The sequence below is a fragment of the Marmota marmota genome, unplaced genomic scaffold (assembly GCF_001458135.2).
Source record: "Marmota marmota marmota unplaced genomic scaffold, marMar, whole genome shotgun sequence".
In the NCBI taxonomy this organism is placed as follows: domain Eukaryota; kingdom Metazoa; phylum Chordata; class Mammalia; order Rodentia; family Sciuridae; genus Marmota; species Marmota marmota.
This window is the reverse complement of record NW_025999977.1, coordinates 26,947,361-26,965,826: the sequence shown is the minus strand read 5'-3', so window position 1 is coordinate 26,965,826 and position 18,466 is coordinate 26,947,361. Positions and strand designations below refer to the sequence as shown.

The 18,466-nt window shown below is 36.7% G+C and overlaps 1 protein-coding gene across 9 annotated transcripts in view; it reads left to right on the top strand.

The window, feature by feature from the left end:
• The window catches only part of Mta3 (metastasis associated 1 family member 3), a 166,955-nt gene that overhangs the window by 65,131 nt on the left and 83,358 nt on the right, over positions 1–18,466 (top strand). For all 9 annotated transcript variants that reach the window (XM_048804472.1, XM_048804473.1, XM_048804471.1 and 6 more), the window contains exons 7-8: positions 8,728–8,830; positions 12,491–12,590. In XM_048804472.1, coding sequence (XP_048660429.1) covers positions 8,728–8,830; positions 12,491–12,590 — 203 coding nt within the window. The remainder of the gene's footprint in view (positions 1–8,727; positions 8,831–12,490; positions 12,591–18,466) is intronic.

Here is an 18,466-nt window from a genome sequence, read left to right as displayed (position 1 = left end):
TAAGTTTTATTATAAGACAAGGTCTTAAAGTTGCACAAGCTGGCCTTGAACTGGGTAATCTTCCTATCTTAGTCTCCCATGCAGCTGGAATTACAGGTGTGAGCCACCACATTCAATTGCTTGTGACCTTCATGTCTGTGCAAATCACCTTGTCTCACAGAAATCAGTTTTGGATGTTTAGAGTCCTTAGTGTTTGGTATTAGACTTACAACATTGTACTTAAGTAATTAATTAGTAAACATTATTTCACTAAAAAATTTTGGTTTTTAATTTTATAGCTAGTGCTACAATGAGTATCCTCTTTTGTAATGTATACTGCATGCTCTATAGATACAACTGGAAAATGTCTTTCAAGATGTGAAATTGCTAAATCATTGGGCACGTGTGTTTAAAATTTTGTAGAAGCCGACAAACTGTCTTCCAAGTTGTCATTTGTATGAGGGTATTTTCTTATTTTAATTAAGTTAGAATTTATATGCAGTAAACCGCACCCTTTTTAGTGTACAATTCTGTGAGTTTTTGACAAATGTATGTTCTTCTAGTAAAACAGTTCTGCAAGTCCATCTGTGTACTCATTGCACAGGTCCCCCCGCTTGGTTCTGCATTCCCAAGCAGCCTTCCATTATTCTTCCCTAAATGTGGTCTCTCACTTCTCTTGGCTCTGTAGATCAGGTCATTCACATAATCTTTTATACCGTTTTTACTATTCGACTTTTGTAAGTGTGGTCTTTCAGAGATGTTTATTCTGTGGTTCTCCTTTGAGCATCGTGTGTAAGCCTAGACATATAGTAAAGTTACATATTTTTGCTTATTAGTGATATGAATAAGTGCTGAACCAAATACAGGTAGAAATGCTTGAAATAACAACGGGGGGGAAAAACCCCAAAACCAAAAACAACAACAACAAAACAAAAACCAGATCATACTGTCTCATAAGCTCTTATTTATTTGAAAAACCATTTGAATATAGTATTGGCCCCCGAAAAGCATAAAGGGTGGGATATAATTTGGAAAACATATATATCTAGCTGGGAATTTTAAAAAAATTATTTTAGGAAACAATAGATAAAGTACAATATTTATTCTTTCAGTTCTCAGAAAAGAACATGTGGTTCTTAGGTTTGTATTTTCCAGGTGAGAGCAATGATTCTTAACAGGTTGTAAGTTATGCCTGCTATCTAACAAAGGATCCTTCATATTAGCAAAATGGGAATGAATATTTATTGATGATATATCTTATAGTTCATGAACAAGTGTTAATTGATTTATGTGGGTCTGTGTGTTAGTTGACTTTTAACACAATGTTTCTCTTAGTTTTTCTGTGGGTGAGTGGTTTTTTCAGAAATATTACACAATACAACCTTAAATAAGAAATTCTGATTGTTATGGACAGAGTGGGAAGCATATCCTTATTGAGCTTCTTGAGGTACCCTGGTGAGCCATTGGGCTCAGGGGTTTACCATTTGAGCTACTGGTGAGTACTGCATACCTGGTACAAAATCTCCAGGAAACTGTGCAGTAAAAGTACTTATGTTGGGCTGGGGCTGTGGCTCAACAGTAGTGCACTTGCCTGGCATGTGTGAGGCTCAGGGTTCAGTTCTCAGCACCACGTATAAATAAATAAATAAAATAAAGATCTAACAACAACTAAGAAAAAATTTTAAAAAATAAAGTACTTATGTTGAGTCTACTTCCATTTGTAACCTAGCAAAACCAAGGGACTCCTCTGTATTCTCTGTCTTTTTCCATTTTTCTATCTTAAAGTTTATTTTATTGCAAATAACACAAAATGTCGGAAATGCAGTTATACTGAAAATAAAAGTATCTCTGAGGGTATCTCTTCTTAATTGCTGTCACTGAGTTTTATTCATTTAACATGTTCCTCCAGGCTGCTTGTTATATACATATGAAATTATATACTGTATTCCATAGTGTGGTCGTTATGGGGCTTATTTATTTATCACTTACATGTTTTACGATATGGAAAGTTTTCTCTCTCTCTTTTTAAATTTTTAAAAATGTGATTCTAGGTAGGCAAGCATTCCACCACAGAATGGTTCCAACCCTCTTCCCTCATTTCCTGAGAGTGGGATGTGGGTCTTTATGGATTTTTTTTTTCCTTACTGCTGAAGTTTGTCTTTAATTTGTTGATTTCTTCCATTCGGATTTTGTTAGAATTCTAATTTGGTTGGGATATATTGATTGTTTTTGTAATATTGAGCATTATATGGTTCTGTTTCTGAGTTTGTGTTCTGATCCATTTGTCTCTCTGTGCTCTTGTGCCTCTCTGCTTAATTACAGAGAATTGGTAATATGTGGTAGGGCCTGAGAATAGTCCCAGTCCTAGCTCTTATCTTTCAGTGTTTTCTTACCTTTTGCTGCATTCTTATTTTTCCTAATGAACTTTTATCATCAGCTTGGCGAACACCTGAAAAGACCCCCTCCTCCTATTAAGTTCTCTAGAGAGAATAGACGTTTTGATGATGTTTAAGTGTCTTAACCAGAGATGACTTTTCCTTTTTTCAAGGCTACTTTTAAATATTATGGGAGTGAGGGTCCCCCACCCCCATACAGTTTTAGTCATATAGGTTTTATTACATTTTTAAGTTTATTTTTAAGTTTATAACTTGTTAGTTATTTATACATTCATCTTTAATAAGGAACATCACATTTGTAGATTTTATAGAAATGCCCCCCACCTTTTTCTTTGTAGTTCCTGGGAATTGAATGCAGGGCCACCACTTCTTATTTTTTATTGTGAAACAGTGTCTTGCTAGGTTGCTTAGGTTACCCTTTTGTGATCCTCCTACCTCACCCTCCTCAACTGCTGGGATTAGAGGAATGCTCTACTGTACCTGACCCAATTTTTAATAAAATCATAAATGAAGAAGTTATTTTGGATTCTTATTGCAACCTCAAGCATTAAGCTTATCCAGAATTTTTCTGTTCACTTGTAATCAGGTGACCAACTAGATAGAATGTTTAAAGAACCCCTCCTCCCTTTTCTTCCTAATGAATATGTTTTAGAGGGGGAGGGAGTAGGGACACCAATAGATATGGGAACAATTAAACCACACTTGAAAAGCACAGACATTGCCATCACTGAAACAACTATGTATAGCCAGGATCTGATTGCAGAGAAATTAAATAGTAGAAAATATAATATTCATAAGTAGATAGTTAGGATTTAGCTTTAATACATGCATGCTAACCTTTTGATACTCTTGTGGGCACATTTTTGTTGGTTTAGTTTTTTTTTTTTTTTTTAAACTGTGCTGAGGATTGAACCCAGGGCCTCACCTACGCTAGGCAAGAGCTCTTCCACTGAGCTACACCCCCAACCTCCCGAGTGGGTACATTTTGACCAGTGGCCAGATTCCCATTTGCATTGGCATGAAATGTAGAACTAGAATTAATATCCTGGGTAGGTGGCAGGAGCAGTACCATGCCAGAATATGTTTCAGGCTTGCTTTCTTGGAGAACATATCTTGATGGATTCTAAAAGATTGTTGTGTCATTTTCTTGCTAGTGAATAAAAGTGTTTTTGTGGCTTTGGAATTTTAAAATTCACTGTGGCTACCTACCACCTAACAAACTCTGGAGGTCTAGAATGATGAGAATGTAATTTGCAAATGAAGGTAAAGTTTTTTTTCAGGTTTTAAATCTTACATTAAGTTTAAATAAGCCACTTACACATTTTCCATAGAAAAAGATATCATATGTGGGAAATTTGGAATTTTTATTTAAATATGTTGGAATATTAGAATTTTAAGAAAAAAATTATTTTACATGTTAATTAAAATTTCTGTTTAAATATTATAATAACATTAAATGATTAAACTAGAATTTATTCTGGGTTCACAAATTTGGGTAAAACTTGGCTGATGTGTTTTAATTGGATAAACTTGGGAAATGATTCAATCCCTGTAACTTCCTCTTTATGGAGTATATCAAAGCACTGTGGCTGGTGAGTAAAGGAAATAATTCTCATGGAGTGTTTAGCACAGGGCTCAACACTCTGTAGCTGTTACTGGTACTTCTTTCCTGTCCAACTCTGTCTATTGCTGTTACTTAAACACTTGTCAGTGATTAGGAATTTCAGGAGCTATCTCTCTTTGAGAGTTACAGAATTAATTAGTGCATCTTTTACTACAATAATGCATGTTTCTAAAACTAGAATGAGCTCATCTGTAGTCAGTAAATAGGAAAATGGCAGTAGACAAAGTAGAAATTATATTAGTACATGGGAGGCTTTCTCCAGTTAGGGAAAAATAAGAATTCATTTTCACAGTTGAGAATTTATGGAGGAAAAAAAAAAAGAAGAAAAGGTATTCGGTTATGGTGCCTTACACCTTTAATCCCAGCTACTCGGGAGATGGGGCAGGAGAATCACAAGGGTTTTTTGTTGTTGTTATTGTTGTTGGATACAATACCTTTATTTATTTATTTTATGGACAAAAGATCTTTATTTTATTTATTCATTTTTATGTTGTGCTGATTGGACCCAGTGCCTCACATGTGCTAGGCAAGCACTCTACCACTAAGCCAAAATTCCAACCTGAGGAGAATCACACAAGTTTAAGGCAAGCCTCAGCAATTTTGTGAGAGCCTGCCTCAAAAATAAAGTTAAAAAAAGTGTTGGGGATGTACCTAAGCGGTAGAGCTCTTGCCAACTATGTGTAAGGTTCTGGATTCCATCCCCAGTACCACAGAAGATAAAAAGGAAGAGATTCTATAGAAGTGCCTTCCTCTAGTGCAAGCACCAGCCAAATTAGTGGCCTCAAAATCTGTGGCATTTTCTACTATGTTAAAACCATATTGGGATGCTTTGAGTTATAGATGAAGAAGCTATGAAAACATTTCTCTAGTGTTTGAAAAGGAGGGGTTGACCCTGCATCTTGGATTCTGTTTTTAATTTCACTGACCCTATACATATGGGCCTACATATAAGTGGAGAAAGCATGAGTTCACGGTTTTTATTTCAAGACAAATTATTGCCAAGTTGCTAATGCTGGCCTTGAACTTGTGATCTTCCTGCCTCAGCATCCTGAGTTGCTGGGATTGCAGGTGTGTGCCACCATGCCCAACGTATTTCTGCACTTTAATCAACACTTTTTTTGGAAGGGGCCAGTGGGACTTGAACCCAGGGCCTGGGCAAGCTTTCAACCACAGAGCTTCATCGCTAGCCCAACTCGTTTTGATTACTCTTGCTGTATTTTATAACACCATTCAGTTTGGTTAATCCTTTCCCTTCTTATTTTAATAAAAAAGTATTTGATTTGTAGAAATCATTAAAACTATTTTATATACTCCTGAAACTAAATTTTTATACATTTAATCTAGAGAGATACTTTTGTAAAATGATACTGTATATTTTTATTTTCACTGCAAATGTCATTTTTGAAACATTTTCTTTGTTTGAAATGTCACCAAGTTTTTTATATTTGTTTTTTTGATGTCCTTCTAGTAACTCACTATTCATTATTTCATATCTTTATACTTTGGCTTGAACTTTCAGAACAATATTTAACAAAAATGGTAATAAATGGCATCCTTATCTTATGTATTTCTGAATTAAATGTAACATAAGAGCATAGTGCTGTGTTAACTGGTACAAAGAAAATGAGTTGTAGTTTGAACAAAGAAAGTTTCCTGTTGTTGAGGAAAGGGCCTCTTGAATGAAAATGTGATGCAGCCTTAGTTCTTCTGAGTATGTGAACACCATTAGGTGCTCTTAAGGGAAGCACTCTGTCTCTTCTAGAAATTTTAAAATATAGTTGGAGGTATAACACAAACATTTAAAATCATCTCTCTATCTGCATTTCTTCAAAATTATATGAAGCAAAAATAGGAAGTTACAGTGATGTAGTTAATTGTCAGGTACATTTGTAGGAGTTCAGTGTTTGGCCTGAATTATCATAAATGCAGGAGGGAAGTGAGACTATTACAGTGGCTAAGAATGCACATGACCAAATCATGAAATTCATCACTGTTATAGACCATTCGGATATTGCTGCTAGGTTAGATGAAATCTAGTAATACAAATTATAGGTTCATTCAAGAGCTTTTCCCAGTGAAAAGATAGTCAAACTGTTATATGAATATAGTTATTTGGTTAATCAAAAATGAGGCTTTCATTTTATCCACATTGTTTGATATAGAGCATTTCTTTATTTAGTTTTTTGCTGTTTTTTTTTTTTTTTAGTTGTAGATGGACACAACATCTTTATTTTATTTTTATGTAGTGCTGAGGATTGAACTCGGTGCTTCCCACATAAGAGGTGAACACTCTATCACTGAGCCACAACCCCAGCCCTTGTTGCTGTTTTTTGTTCTCTGGCATTGTGTATATGTTTGGTGTTAGTCTGAGTGCATCCAGGAGTATATTTTTATTGCTTGCAATTCATTTTAGAATTCTTATAATAAATTCTGATATATACTGTAGATTCATGGATGTAGTTGAAATTTATCAATTTAACTAACTCAAATTTCAGTAGTAAATATCAGTCTTACCCTTACATTCTGCAGAATATAACAGAAGGGGCTGAATACTGAATAGTACCACTTCAGCTCATTCCTGTATTTCATTTTTGCCATAATAATTCTTACTTTTTTTTTTTTTTAAGATACAGGGAAGTTTATTGGTCTCCATTCTCAAGTTTCATATTTTGCAGCTTTTTTGTTTTTAACTGGTCTTTAAAAGTGAACCTGTATTGTAGATTAAAAGAAGGGTGGGAAGAGAAATAGGCAAAAGAAAAAAAGGGGAAATGTTGGTTTTTGTAAACAAAAGCTATGAAAAATGAAAACTTCAAATTTTTTTAGATCTCTGTGGCTAAGCACTTGCTCTGCTCTGCTCTGCTCCTACTTTGTGCTGGGAGTGGCAGTTGGTCCCTTAGTTACTTACCTTTTACTATCTCTATCCTGACAGCAGTGGGCTGATTGAGACTGCAGGTTGAGTGGCACCTCGTCTGTCCTCTCCTGTTCCATTGATACCCACTTGCTCCTGTGCTAGGAGTCGGTCATCAGGGACTCTTCGGTTTCATGGTATGATGTCACTGAGTATAAGGCATGCTGCCTGATTATACATGGCAGTGATCAAAATTAAAACAAAGCCAAACTCAGTCTCTGTCAGCAAAGAGCTCTTACTTAATCCAATAGAATTCATAGTCATAAAGAAAAATTCCAGTTGACTCTTATGATTTTACTTCTTTTCTTCTCTCTCTCTCTCTGGACTGAGTATTGAACTCAGGGACACTTTATCCCTGAGCTACATCTGCAGTACTTTTAATTTTGAGATAGGGTCTTGCTAAGTTGCTGGGGCTGGCCTTGAACTTGCTCCCCTTCCTGCCTCAGCCTCAGCCTCCCAAGTCACTAGGATTACAGGCGTGCACTATCACCTTTGGCCTATTTCCTTTTACCATCTTTTGTTCTGCATCAAGTCCTGCCCAATGGTCGTATCTCCCTGTAAGATGTTAAAGCATCTTGTACCATAGTGAGTCCTTGGCCTTCACCTCCTATTTGTGTTCCTTCTTTCTGCCAATGCCAGCACTATCCATATAGCCCATAAGACTTGAAATCTAACCTCTACCTCCATGTGTCACTGGCATCCTGAATCTTCTCTTCACTCTCTGTTGCTATTCTAGCGCCATGTTTCAGCTGCTCATTCGTTAACTGCAGGTGGAACTCAAAGGAATTGGATAACATATTTTTGACCTCATCAGTTACCTGTGCAGAGTAAATCACGTACCATTGCTAACTAGGACAATTGAAGTTTGGTTCTGGTTTTGTCCTTCCCTTACTCAAAAAACAAAGGCTTAGCCAGGTGCAGTGGTACATGCCTGTAATTCCAGTGACGAGGAAGGCTGAGGCAGGAGGATTTTAAGTTTGAGATCAGCCTGGGAAACTTTGTGAGACCCCTCTGGAAATAAAGTAAAATGTGTTAGGGATATAGCTCAGTGGTAGAGCACTTGCCTAGCATGTGTGAGCCTCTGGGTTCAATCACCAGTCCCCCTTCATCCCCGGCCCCTGCCATATACATGCACAGGCAATAGCTTCCCATTACCTCCAAATAAAATCTGTTCAGAAAATCTGTGTAGAATCTCCAGTAATGTGTTCATAACCCCCCTTCTGTTGACTATCTTTTCTCATTCCCCTTAATGTTCTCCAGGCAAAAAGAGCTATTTTTCTATCACATTTTAATACCCCATGACTTTGTTCCTGTTCTCATAGTTTTTTAAAGTCCTCTTCCTCTGCCAGGGTTTCATAACCTTTCAGTTCTTAGCAGAAATGCCGCTCCCTTTGTGACATTGTTTCCTAGCTAGTCTGACATGATTTCTCTAGTCTTTGGATTCTTTCAGCCATATTAATATGTCTCTTATGACATCTATTTCTTTTATTTGTATCAAAGGCATTTATGCACATGTTTTATCATAGTTGAAGTATCTTATGGCAGGGATGATTTCTCTTTCATCTTTATATTCCTTAGCACGCCTACAGGTGCTCAGGAAATGCATGCTACTGCTGATACCAGATGGTTGGTTTGGTTTTATTATCCTCATTGTTCACTTTATCAGGTTTTGTTCATCTGCTGTCTGAAAGAATGTATTAAAACTGTGAACATTTACCTTACATTGGAGCATTTCTAATGCTGTTGTGAGCGTAGTTACCCGCCACGTGTGTCAGTGTGCTTTGTGAGTAACCCAGACTCTTTCCTTTGTTCTTGGGCAGGAGAATCAGATGAGAGAGAACAGTCAAAATTGGAAATGAAAGTTTGGGATCCAAATAGCCCGCTTACAGACCGACAGATTGACCAGTTCTTAGTTGTAGCTCGGTAAGTATGACATCTTTGAGTAAAGAAATTTCTTTTTCTTTTTCTTTTATTTTATTTTTTTAAAGAGGAGAGAGAGAGAGAATTTTTTAATATTTAATTTTTCACTTTTCGGTGGACACAACATCTTTATTTTATTTTATGTGGTGCTGAGGATTGAACCCAGCGCCCCGGGCATGCCAGGCAAGCGCGTTACCACTTTAGCCACATCCCCAGCCCCAAGAAATTTCATTTTATAAAAGAAGTTATAGATGTGTGTATTTTTTTCTATGTGCTTACTTTTCCCCATTAGTTGTATTAATCTTTTTCTAGTTATGTAAGGAAGCTTTATGTGTGTCACACTGCCTCCCGAGTAATATGATTTACTATCATTTATTTCAGTTTAAAAATAGATTTATTAATTTTCATTGCTTAAGAGAACAGAAACGTATAAAGAAGAAATTCATCACCTGAAATCCCATACCTTTAATGAAAGCAATGATTTCTTTTGCTCTGAACATGGCTTTACTCTAGAATGGATTGTTCCGGTTCCGTTAAAATGTGCAACATGTACTCTGCATCCTTGCATGAGTAAGGTGTCCTGCTAAGCACAGGGCTTTGCTTTGAGAGCTTTCAGTCTTGCCAACTTTCTTCTTACCCTTCCTCTTTTCTTGAAAAAGTGAATGGAACAGAATTTTATTTTTATTTTTTCAGTTATAGAAGTAAATGATGCTCATGGGGAAAATTGCAACAAAGCAAAAAGTAAATGAGATTTTCAAAGCATCATAATGGTGGTTAAATTGGAGGAAAAAACCCCAAAAAACTAAAAGTACATCAGCAAGCAGTAGATGAATGAATTGAGGTATACTCATAGAATGGAATACTACTTTACAACAATTAAAATGAATGAATTAGAGCTCTACATAGTAGCTAAGAGATAAATCTCAAAAGTAATGTCTAATGAAGGTATATGCAGTATGATCATTTATTAATACATGCATACAGTGTGGTCATTTATTAAAAGTTATAGAATGTGCAAAACAGTGCTTTAGTTCATTAATGGGATGTATATTATATATAGATGGGCATAAATATACATATTTGGTTTGGGAGTATATTGAGAGTGCTCTAATCAAGCTTATAATATTTATTTCATTAAAACATGAATCAGACATTGCAAAATATTAGAATTAGTTAGATCTAGACAGTGGGGGCAAAGGTCTTCATTATTCTATTCTCTTGATTTTCTGTGTGTGTGTTTTCATAATACAAAGGAGAAAATAGGCTTAGCAGGCTTAGCGAGAGTTGTTCTTAGAGATATTGGTTGTAGAAGGGCACACTATACTACTGGCTGGCATTCAGATCCACTGCCCACAGCCTGGCCACTGAATGATTAGATTAAAACACTTGTATATTGTTGGGGAGGAGCCAGTGTGTGGAGTAGAGAAAACTGAAGTTCAAAGAATAGAAATGATATCAATAGTGGAACCCCTGATCTAGAGGCTCCAGAAAGTTGTCTAAATTGTTTAGGAGACATTGCAGGTGACAAATTTGACTTGCATTATTGTCCCCACACCCCTTTTTCTGATCCCCAAAGGCTATATGTTCTTTTCCCTTGAATCAGAATGAGGGTTGCTAAGGAGTTTACAAAATTTCTTTAATATTTGTTTTATAATACCTAATGTTGGTGATTGATAAAGTAGAGGTGGGGTAAGGAAATCAAAAGAATGCTCTATAGCAAGGAAGATAAATTCATATAGCTCCACCTATCAATGTGGACAATTGTACAAACAGCATTTTAAGCAAAAGAAGCCAGACATTTACATAAATGTATCCGTACTGGGTGATTCTGTGTGAGCAAAGCTCACCACAGGGTGAGCTACGTACCCAGCCTTTTTTATTTGACAGGGTCTCACTAAGTTGCTTAGGATGGTCTTGAACTTGTGATCCTCCTACTTCAGGCTCCCATTACCTTCTATTTCTTGACCTGGATACTGGTGAACTGTGTATGTTCGCTTTGTGATAACTAAATAGTTGTATATTGTGGTAGTTTTTCACATATGTTCTATTTTAATTTTTTTTAAGGCCTCCTCAGTTACCATGTTTAAACTACAAGCAAGAAGTAGTGAATATCCTCTTCTTTAAAAAAAAAAAACATTTTTGGTTATATATGGACACGATATTTTATTTATTTTTATGTGGTGCTGAGGATCAAACCCAGTGCCTCACACGTGCAAAGCAAGCGCTCTACTGCTGTGCTACAACCCCCTCCCTGAATATCCTGTTCTTTTCGTGCTGCACCTTTTGAGATTAAGGTTCCTCACCTATAGGAAGGCCTTCTCATCAGTGAATACCAGTGTGGTGGAAATTTGTTTTTCTTAATGGGATTCAGTAGAAATCTATTATATATACAAGAAATGCTTTAGTTAATTATAGCTAAAGGAAAAAAATGTTACTGGGATTTCACAATTTGGGCAAAAAAAGTGGTCAGAACTCTGCAGGTAATTACATTTCTTGAACAAATATGAACACAAAATGGTTTACTCCATGTTATTTTCTAATAGTTCTTCTCTTTCCTTCTTCATGCCCATATTGGCTCTGCTCTGCTCTTCTCATTTCTTTTCTTTTCCCTCTCCCATACTTTTTTTTTTTTGTGTGTGTGTGTGTGTGTGTGTGTGTGCTGGGATTGAACCCAGGGACATTTTACCACTGAGCTACCCCCCCAGTCCTTTTTAATTTTTTATTTTGACACAAGATCTTGCTTAGTTGCTGAGGCTGGCCTTGAGCTTGCAGTTCTTCTGCCTCAGATTACTGAGTTGCTGGGATTATAGGCAGGTGCCACTAAGCCCAGCAATTTTTTCTTGATTTTAGAATTTTTTAAATGTTGGAATATTTGCAAATATATAATGAAGTGTCTTGTGTGTGGGTTCCAAGTCCAAACACAAAATTTATTTATATTTCAGATACACCTTATATGTTGGTGAAGGTAATTTTATGCAATATTTTAAATAATTTTGTGCATGGAACAAAGTGTCGTGGCATAGGATTTTCCACTTGGATTATGTTAGCTCTCAAAGTTTTGGGTTTTGGAACATTTTGGAACATTTTTGGAACATTCAACCTGTATTAAATCATTTTTTTTTCTTCTTTTTGTGGTCCTGGGGATTTAACCCAGTGCCTTGTTGCATGCAACTGAGCTATATCCCCAGCCCCCTGTATTAAATTTTACAAAAGAAAATTCTCAGTGGCATGCTCCAGTATTCCCAGTTACTTGGGAGGCTGAAGTAGGAGGATCACTTGAGCCCAGGAGTTCAAGACCAGAAAAACAAACAACAATAACAACAAAAGAGAAACAAATAAAACCATTTCCTGGGATAATTGATTCTTAAACATCCAACAATGTGTTTTGCCTTTCTTTTAGAATTTTTCATTCATCATGCAGTGTGGTTTTATCTGTCTATCTATCTATCTATCTATCTATCTATCTATCTATTATTTGCCCAATTTACTTCACCTAGGAGAGGCTTCCTTTCTCCTGACTTAAGAGGAGAATTGCTAATAGGTACTAAATAGTTATAAGTACAAAAATTCTATATTTACAGTGAACCATGACACATTGTGTTTTTTAAAATATAAAAAATAATAAAGGCTTTACTCTTTCCTGTTTGTGATTGGTTTATTCAGGGCTGTTGGGACATTTGCTAGAGCCCTGGACTGTAGCAGTTCTGTGAGGCAGCCTAGCTTGCATATGAGCGCCGCTGCAGCTTCCCGAGACATCACGTTGGTAAGATGCACTTTGAAATTTTGGGGTTATCCTTTTGTTACCTTTTTTTTTCTTTTTTAATATGGTGCTGAGGAATTAACCCAGGGCCTTGTGCATGTGAGGCAAGTACTCTACCAACTGAGCTGTATCCCCAGCCTTTGTTATATGTTTGATTATGAAAACGTTACAGACTTGAGTGCTTTCTGGTTCTTAGCAGTTCCTACTACTTGGTTGACTTGAGCTGGGCTGGGCTGGGTTACTACCTGGGTTATCTCTCTTTTTTTTGGTGAACTGAAACAAATAAGGAAGACTAATCTACAGAGTTGGTAGGAAATGATAAAAAAGATATTTTGGTGAACATAATTCACCATTCTGACATAACTGTTTTACTGTTGTACTTGTTTTCTGTGTTCCATCTATATACTTATATAGTTGTAGATCACACATGATTTTTTTTACTATTTATTTTTTAGTTGTAGCTGGACAAAATACCTTTATTTTATTTATCTATTTTTATATGGTGCTGAGGATCGAACCAGAGCCTCCCATGTGCTAGGCGAGCACAACCCCTGTCTGATCACACATAATTTTTTAATAATTTTTTATATACAAATGATTACCTCTTGAATCTGTTATTATAGGACTTATTCTCTTGTCATGCACCATCAATGTTTAAAGTATCAATATTTAAAATTTTTGTTTCTGTTTTATTTTATTCCACTGTGGTTTTGTCTTCTGAGTCTGTTTACTGTTTCCACTTGGGGATCAATTGAAACTTCCCTTATTCAGCTGACTTGTACAACTAATGCCATCGATGGATGAGCATTGGGCCTGGCACTTGTTTCTTTTTCTTCACCCTCTAAGCCCTGGAGGTTTTCCATCAGTTGAAGTTATTTACCATATTTGATCTTATAACATTTTATGAGAGTCCTAGTAGTTTCTCCTTGTATAGTTAAGATTACGGTTCGGTGAGATTAAGCTAGTTGAATAGTGTTCATTGTGTATGACAAAAGTTTCAGTTTTGTGATGGAATGGAATACAATGATGGATGATATCATCATCATCATCATCTTGGTTCTGGGGATTGAACCCAGGAACACTTTACCACTGAGCTACATCCCCAGCCCTTCTAAGTTTCTAAATACAAAATAGGTCTGGGCATGTGGCTCAGTGCTTGAGTGCCCCTGAGTTCAATCCCCATACCAAAAAAAGAAATGTAAACAAGACCTCGCTAAATTGCTGAAGCTGGTCTTGAATCTGTGATCCTCCTGCCTCAGCTTTCTGAGTCGCTGGCATTACAGGCGTGCATCATTGCACCTGATGGTTTTATTACTACCTAATCGTATACCAGTTTGAGATACTTTCCACACAATATTATTGTGATAATGAAAAACTCAACTGGAGTACCTATCAAATTTATTCCTTATATTTTCTGTGTATTTTTGTACAATTAGAGATTATGATGTAATCATTAGCAGTCAATAATGATCATGGAACCATTTTTAAAAAATTCTTTTGCAAAGACTAAAATGTTGCTTATAGGTGAAAGTTTTCTCTATTCGTATATTACTATTTTATGTACAATTTATGTACAAGTTTCAAAATGGGTTTGTGTTTTGGTTTTCTAGGATTTAGAGATTATTTTGTTATAGACTTAAGAGGGCAAATGTCATGTCTATGTGAACCTTCAAGGAGCAGGTACTTTTATGAACCAGGACTGTACTACATGGAATCTACTCACCACCTATGTTTTTTCCCTATTCAGAATTATTTTCCCCAGTTTTAAAATTAATGTATGCTTATTATGAAAAATTGAGAAATAGTACAGCAGCAGCTACAAAAAGCTTTGTTCTCATTACCAGGGTGGAACACTCTTACCATTTTATTATGCTTCCTCTCAGCCTCTTTTTCTGCATTATAAATAATAATAATAGCAAATTACAGTACAGAGGATACTGTAATAAAACTCCACATAATGCCACTTCAAGCAAATGTTAATATTTTAGTTCTTCTGATTAATTTTTTCAATGATGTAGGTAATGTTGAATCCCTCAGTCTCTTTTTGAATCCTAATTCTCTTTCTCCATCTGTACTTCCTACCTTTGTCACCCCTACCTCCTGTCATTAAGTAGCTTCTGTAACAAATCTATGTATACAGTCTGTGTTTTTTGTAGTTCTGTGTATTTCTATCTCCAAAGACATTGTTTTTAAATTTACTGTTTAACATTCTGTCGTTTGCCTCTTTCTGAGATCTAGCCATGTTAATACACATATACCTAGCTCATTCATTTTAGCTGCTTTGTAAATTTGTATTTTTAATATAATACTGTACCACATTATTATTTTTATTTAACTAGTTTTTGCAACACATGGGATTGAACCTAGGGGTGCTCTACCACTGAGCTGTGTCCCCAGCCATCTTATTTTTTAGTTTGGGACAGGGTCTAACTAAGTTACTGAGCCTGACCTCAAACTTGCCTCTTGACTCAGCCTCCTGCCTCAGCCTCCTGAGTTGCTGGGATTATACACATGTACCACCATGCCTGGCATATTTTTATTTTTAAGAGACAGGCTTAGGCTGGCCCTGAACTTCTGGGTTTAAATGATCTTCCTGCCTCAGTCTCCGGAGTAGCTGGGAGTATAGTTATGCACTGTCATAGCTAGACCACATTAGTTATATATTCTGTTATTACTGAGCATCAGGAGTGCTTTATAAACATTTTTATTTTGCTCTTATTAATTTTTTTGGGGGGGGAGTTGAACACAGGGGTGCTTAACCATCAAACTGCATCCCCAGCCCTATTTTGTATTTTATTTAGAGACAGAGTCTCACTGAGTTGCTTAGCACCTCACAGTTGCTGAGGCTAGCATTGAATTTAGCTTCCTCCTGCCTCAGCCACCTGAGTTGCTGGGATTACAGGCATGTGCTACCTTGACCGGCTGCTATTATTCATAACGCTGTGTTGAAAATTCCAACATATCCCTGTGTGAGCATGTGTTAAAGTACTCTAGGCTATAACTAAATGGAATGCTGATTCTATTCACTGAACTACAACCCCACATCTTTTTAAATTTTATTTTTGAGACAGGCTGTCATGAAGTTGCTGAGGCTGGCCTTAAACTTGTGATTCTCCTGCCTCATTTTCCCAAGTAGCTGGGATTAAAGGCATGAACCACCACACCCAAATATCTCCAACCCCCTCCAAATTCTCAACTGTGAAAATATTTTTCTCTGAATGCTGGAGAAAGCCTCCCATGTACTAACAATTTCTTTGTCAAATGCCATTTTCCTATTTTCTGTTTACAGACGAGCTAATTCTAGTTTTAAAAACATTCATTTATTGTAGTAAAAATTGCACTAGTTAGTTCTGTAACTCTCGAAAGGAGATACCTCCTGAAATTTCCAATTACTGATAAGTGTTACTTAATTAACAGCAATAGACAGGAGAGAAGTAACAGTAACCACCATAGGGTAGTGTTCATATAAAATTTGAGGACACATAGCCACATTATATCATGGTAGAATTTTATCATTCAGCAAATCATCTTGAGTTACTTGTGGGAATTACTAAGTGATCTGCAGTCTCTCTTTTTTTCTTTTTCTGTGCTGGGAGTCAAACCTAGTGCCTTATATATGCTAAATGTGTGCTCTGTCAGTGAGGCGTACCCCAGCCCTGTGCTCTGCATTCTTTATCCATTTCCTTATATGATTATCAGCACTTGATGTTCTCAGATTTTTAATGTTTACTAACCTGATGCTTCCTCATTTTTATTTTATTCTCTTGATTATTTAATGGGATTAAGCATATTGGCTCTTTTAGGTTTTTCTTCTTTGTGTTTTAGATTCATAGCCTTTGTCCATTGTTTACTTAAAATTTTCTTTTTAAAATTATTCTTTTTGTTGTCATTTTTTTTTTAAACCTTAAACAGCAGAAATCTATGGACTCAGGATTCTGGAGGCCAAAAGTCTAAAATTCAGGGCATCATTAGGGCCATGCTCACTCTGAAGCCTATAGGGAATAACCTTTCTTGCCTCCCCTGGCTTCTGATAGGTCACTGGCAGCCTTCATCTGTAACTGCATAATCCTGTCCCTGCTTCAGTGGTTACAAGGTGTTGGTCCTGTGTCCTGTTAAGGTTCTGAATACACTTAGGTCTGCATCTGGTCTTCTTCTTTTTTTTTTTTTTAATGTGTGTGTGTGTGTGTGTGTTTTCTTTTAGTTGTAGATCAACACAATATCTTTATTTATTATTTATTTTATGTGGTGCTGAGGATCGAACCCAGTGCCTCACGCATGCGAGGCGAGCGCTTACCGCTGAACCACAACCCCAGCCCCTGGACTTCTTGTCTTTTGTTTTATTGATGTGTTTGCCCATGACCATACTATAGTTATGTTTTGATAACCGATAAAACAAGAATAGTGTGGAATTTGTTTTTACACATAGTTGAATTCATCTAAAACCATGGAATTTTGTGTTCCCCCTATCCCTAGCCTCCCATGTTTCTGCTAGCCACATAACATAAATGGTTCTTTTTTTTTTTTTTTAAAGTGGGGGGCATGGGATGAGGTTGGGAATTGAATTGAGGGTCTTATATATTCTAAGCATGCACTCTGCCGTTGAGCTATGGCCTCAGCTATCAGACACTTTTTGTTATTTTAAAACAACTGAGAATGTTTTATCTAATGTTGCCTTGTATAGATTCCCTGTTATATATGTAACCAGTCTCTTGTAGTTTAACACTATTGTTATAATATAATGCTTCTCAGATTAAAACTGGGCATGCGGCCCCTGCTACAGTATGGCACATTTCTTCTACCCAGTTTGAGGAGCAAGAATGAACAGACCTGTTCTTGAGATTCTCCAGGGCTCTTGTGGCAGCTGACCTTTGGGAGGATTTGCCCTGAGGGGGCCTGTGTGAGGGCTCTTTGGTGTGCAGCTGCAGTGACTCTCTGCTTCCCACTGCTGGCGAATGTGTAGGATGGCAAATGGATTTCTTTGGTAATGGGCTGAATTTTCAAGACTCAGTATTTGTTTCTGCCAATGAAGACTGTACACACACACACACTTAATTTCTTTGAACTGTGGTCTTGCTATGTTGTCCAGGTTGGTATTGAACTCCTAGAGTCAAGCAGTCATCCTCCTTCAGCCTCTCTAGTAGCTGGGACTACAGGTATGTGGCACTGCATCTGGTTGAAGGCTATTCTTCAGTGATTTGAAGAGGATACTGTGGATTTGCCTTAGTTATAGTTTGAGTGTCATTTTGTGTGTTTTTTGTTATACTTGTCTAGTGTGTTCCTTCCTATTCTCCAGTGTTTTCATCTTTTCTGTCTTTGGTATTTAGTAATTTAGAGGTAACTTTGTATAACATACATTATCTTAAATAATAATAATTGCTATTATTATTTTAAGCAGAAGTAAGCTGAGAGGTTCAGAAAATTTTGTCTTTTTTTTTTTGAGGGGGGACAACTGGGGATTTGTCTATGCGAAGCAAGCCTTTGCCACTGAGCTACATCCCTGCTGCAAAGGGGCAGAGGCCATGAGAATTGTGTTATGTCCTTTTTGTTGTGTTAATATCACAGTGTGCTTACACAAACTAAGGTATCATTAGGCAACATAATCTATGGGACCACTCTTCTGTATGCAGACTTTGTTGATCAAAACTGAATTGAGTTTATGCAGGTATATCCTGTGTGCCCAGTTAGGTGGTTTTTGGCTAGAAAAGGTCTGGAGCCTTGTGTCTTGAAGAACAAATATCCTGAATATCATCAGTGAGCTGCTTTCAGAGAATAGCCTCCGTACTGGAGAAGTACAGGGACTGGCATTTCTCTTTTGCCTGGAATCTAAGGGTGAAATCATTTTTGGGATAGAATCAAAGAAAAAGAGGTTTGGGGGTTGT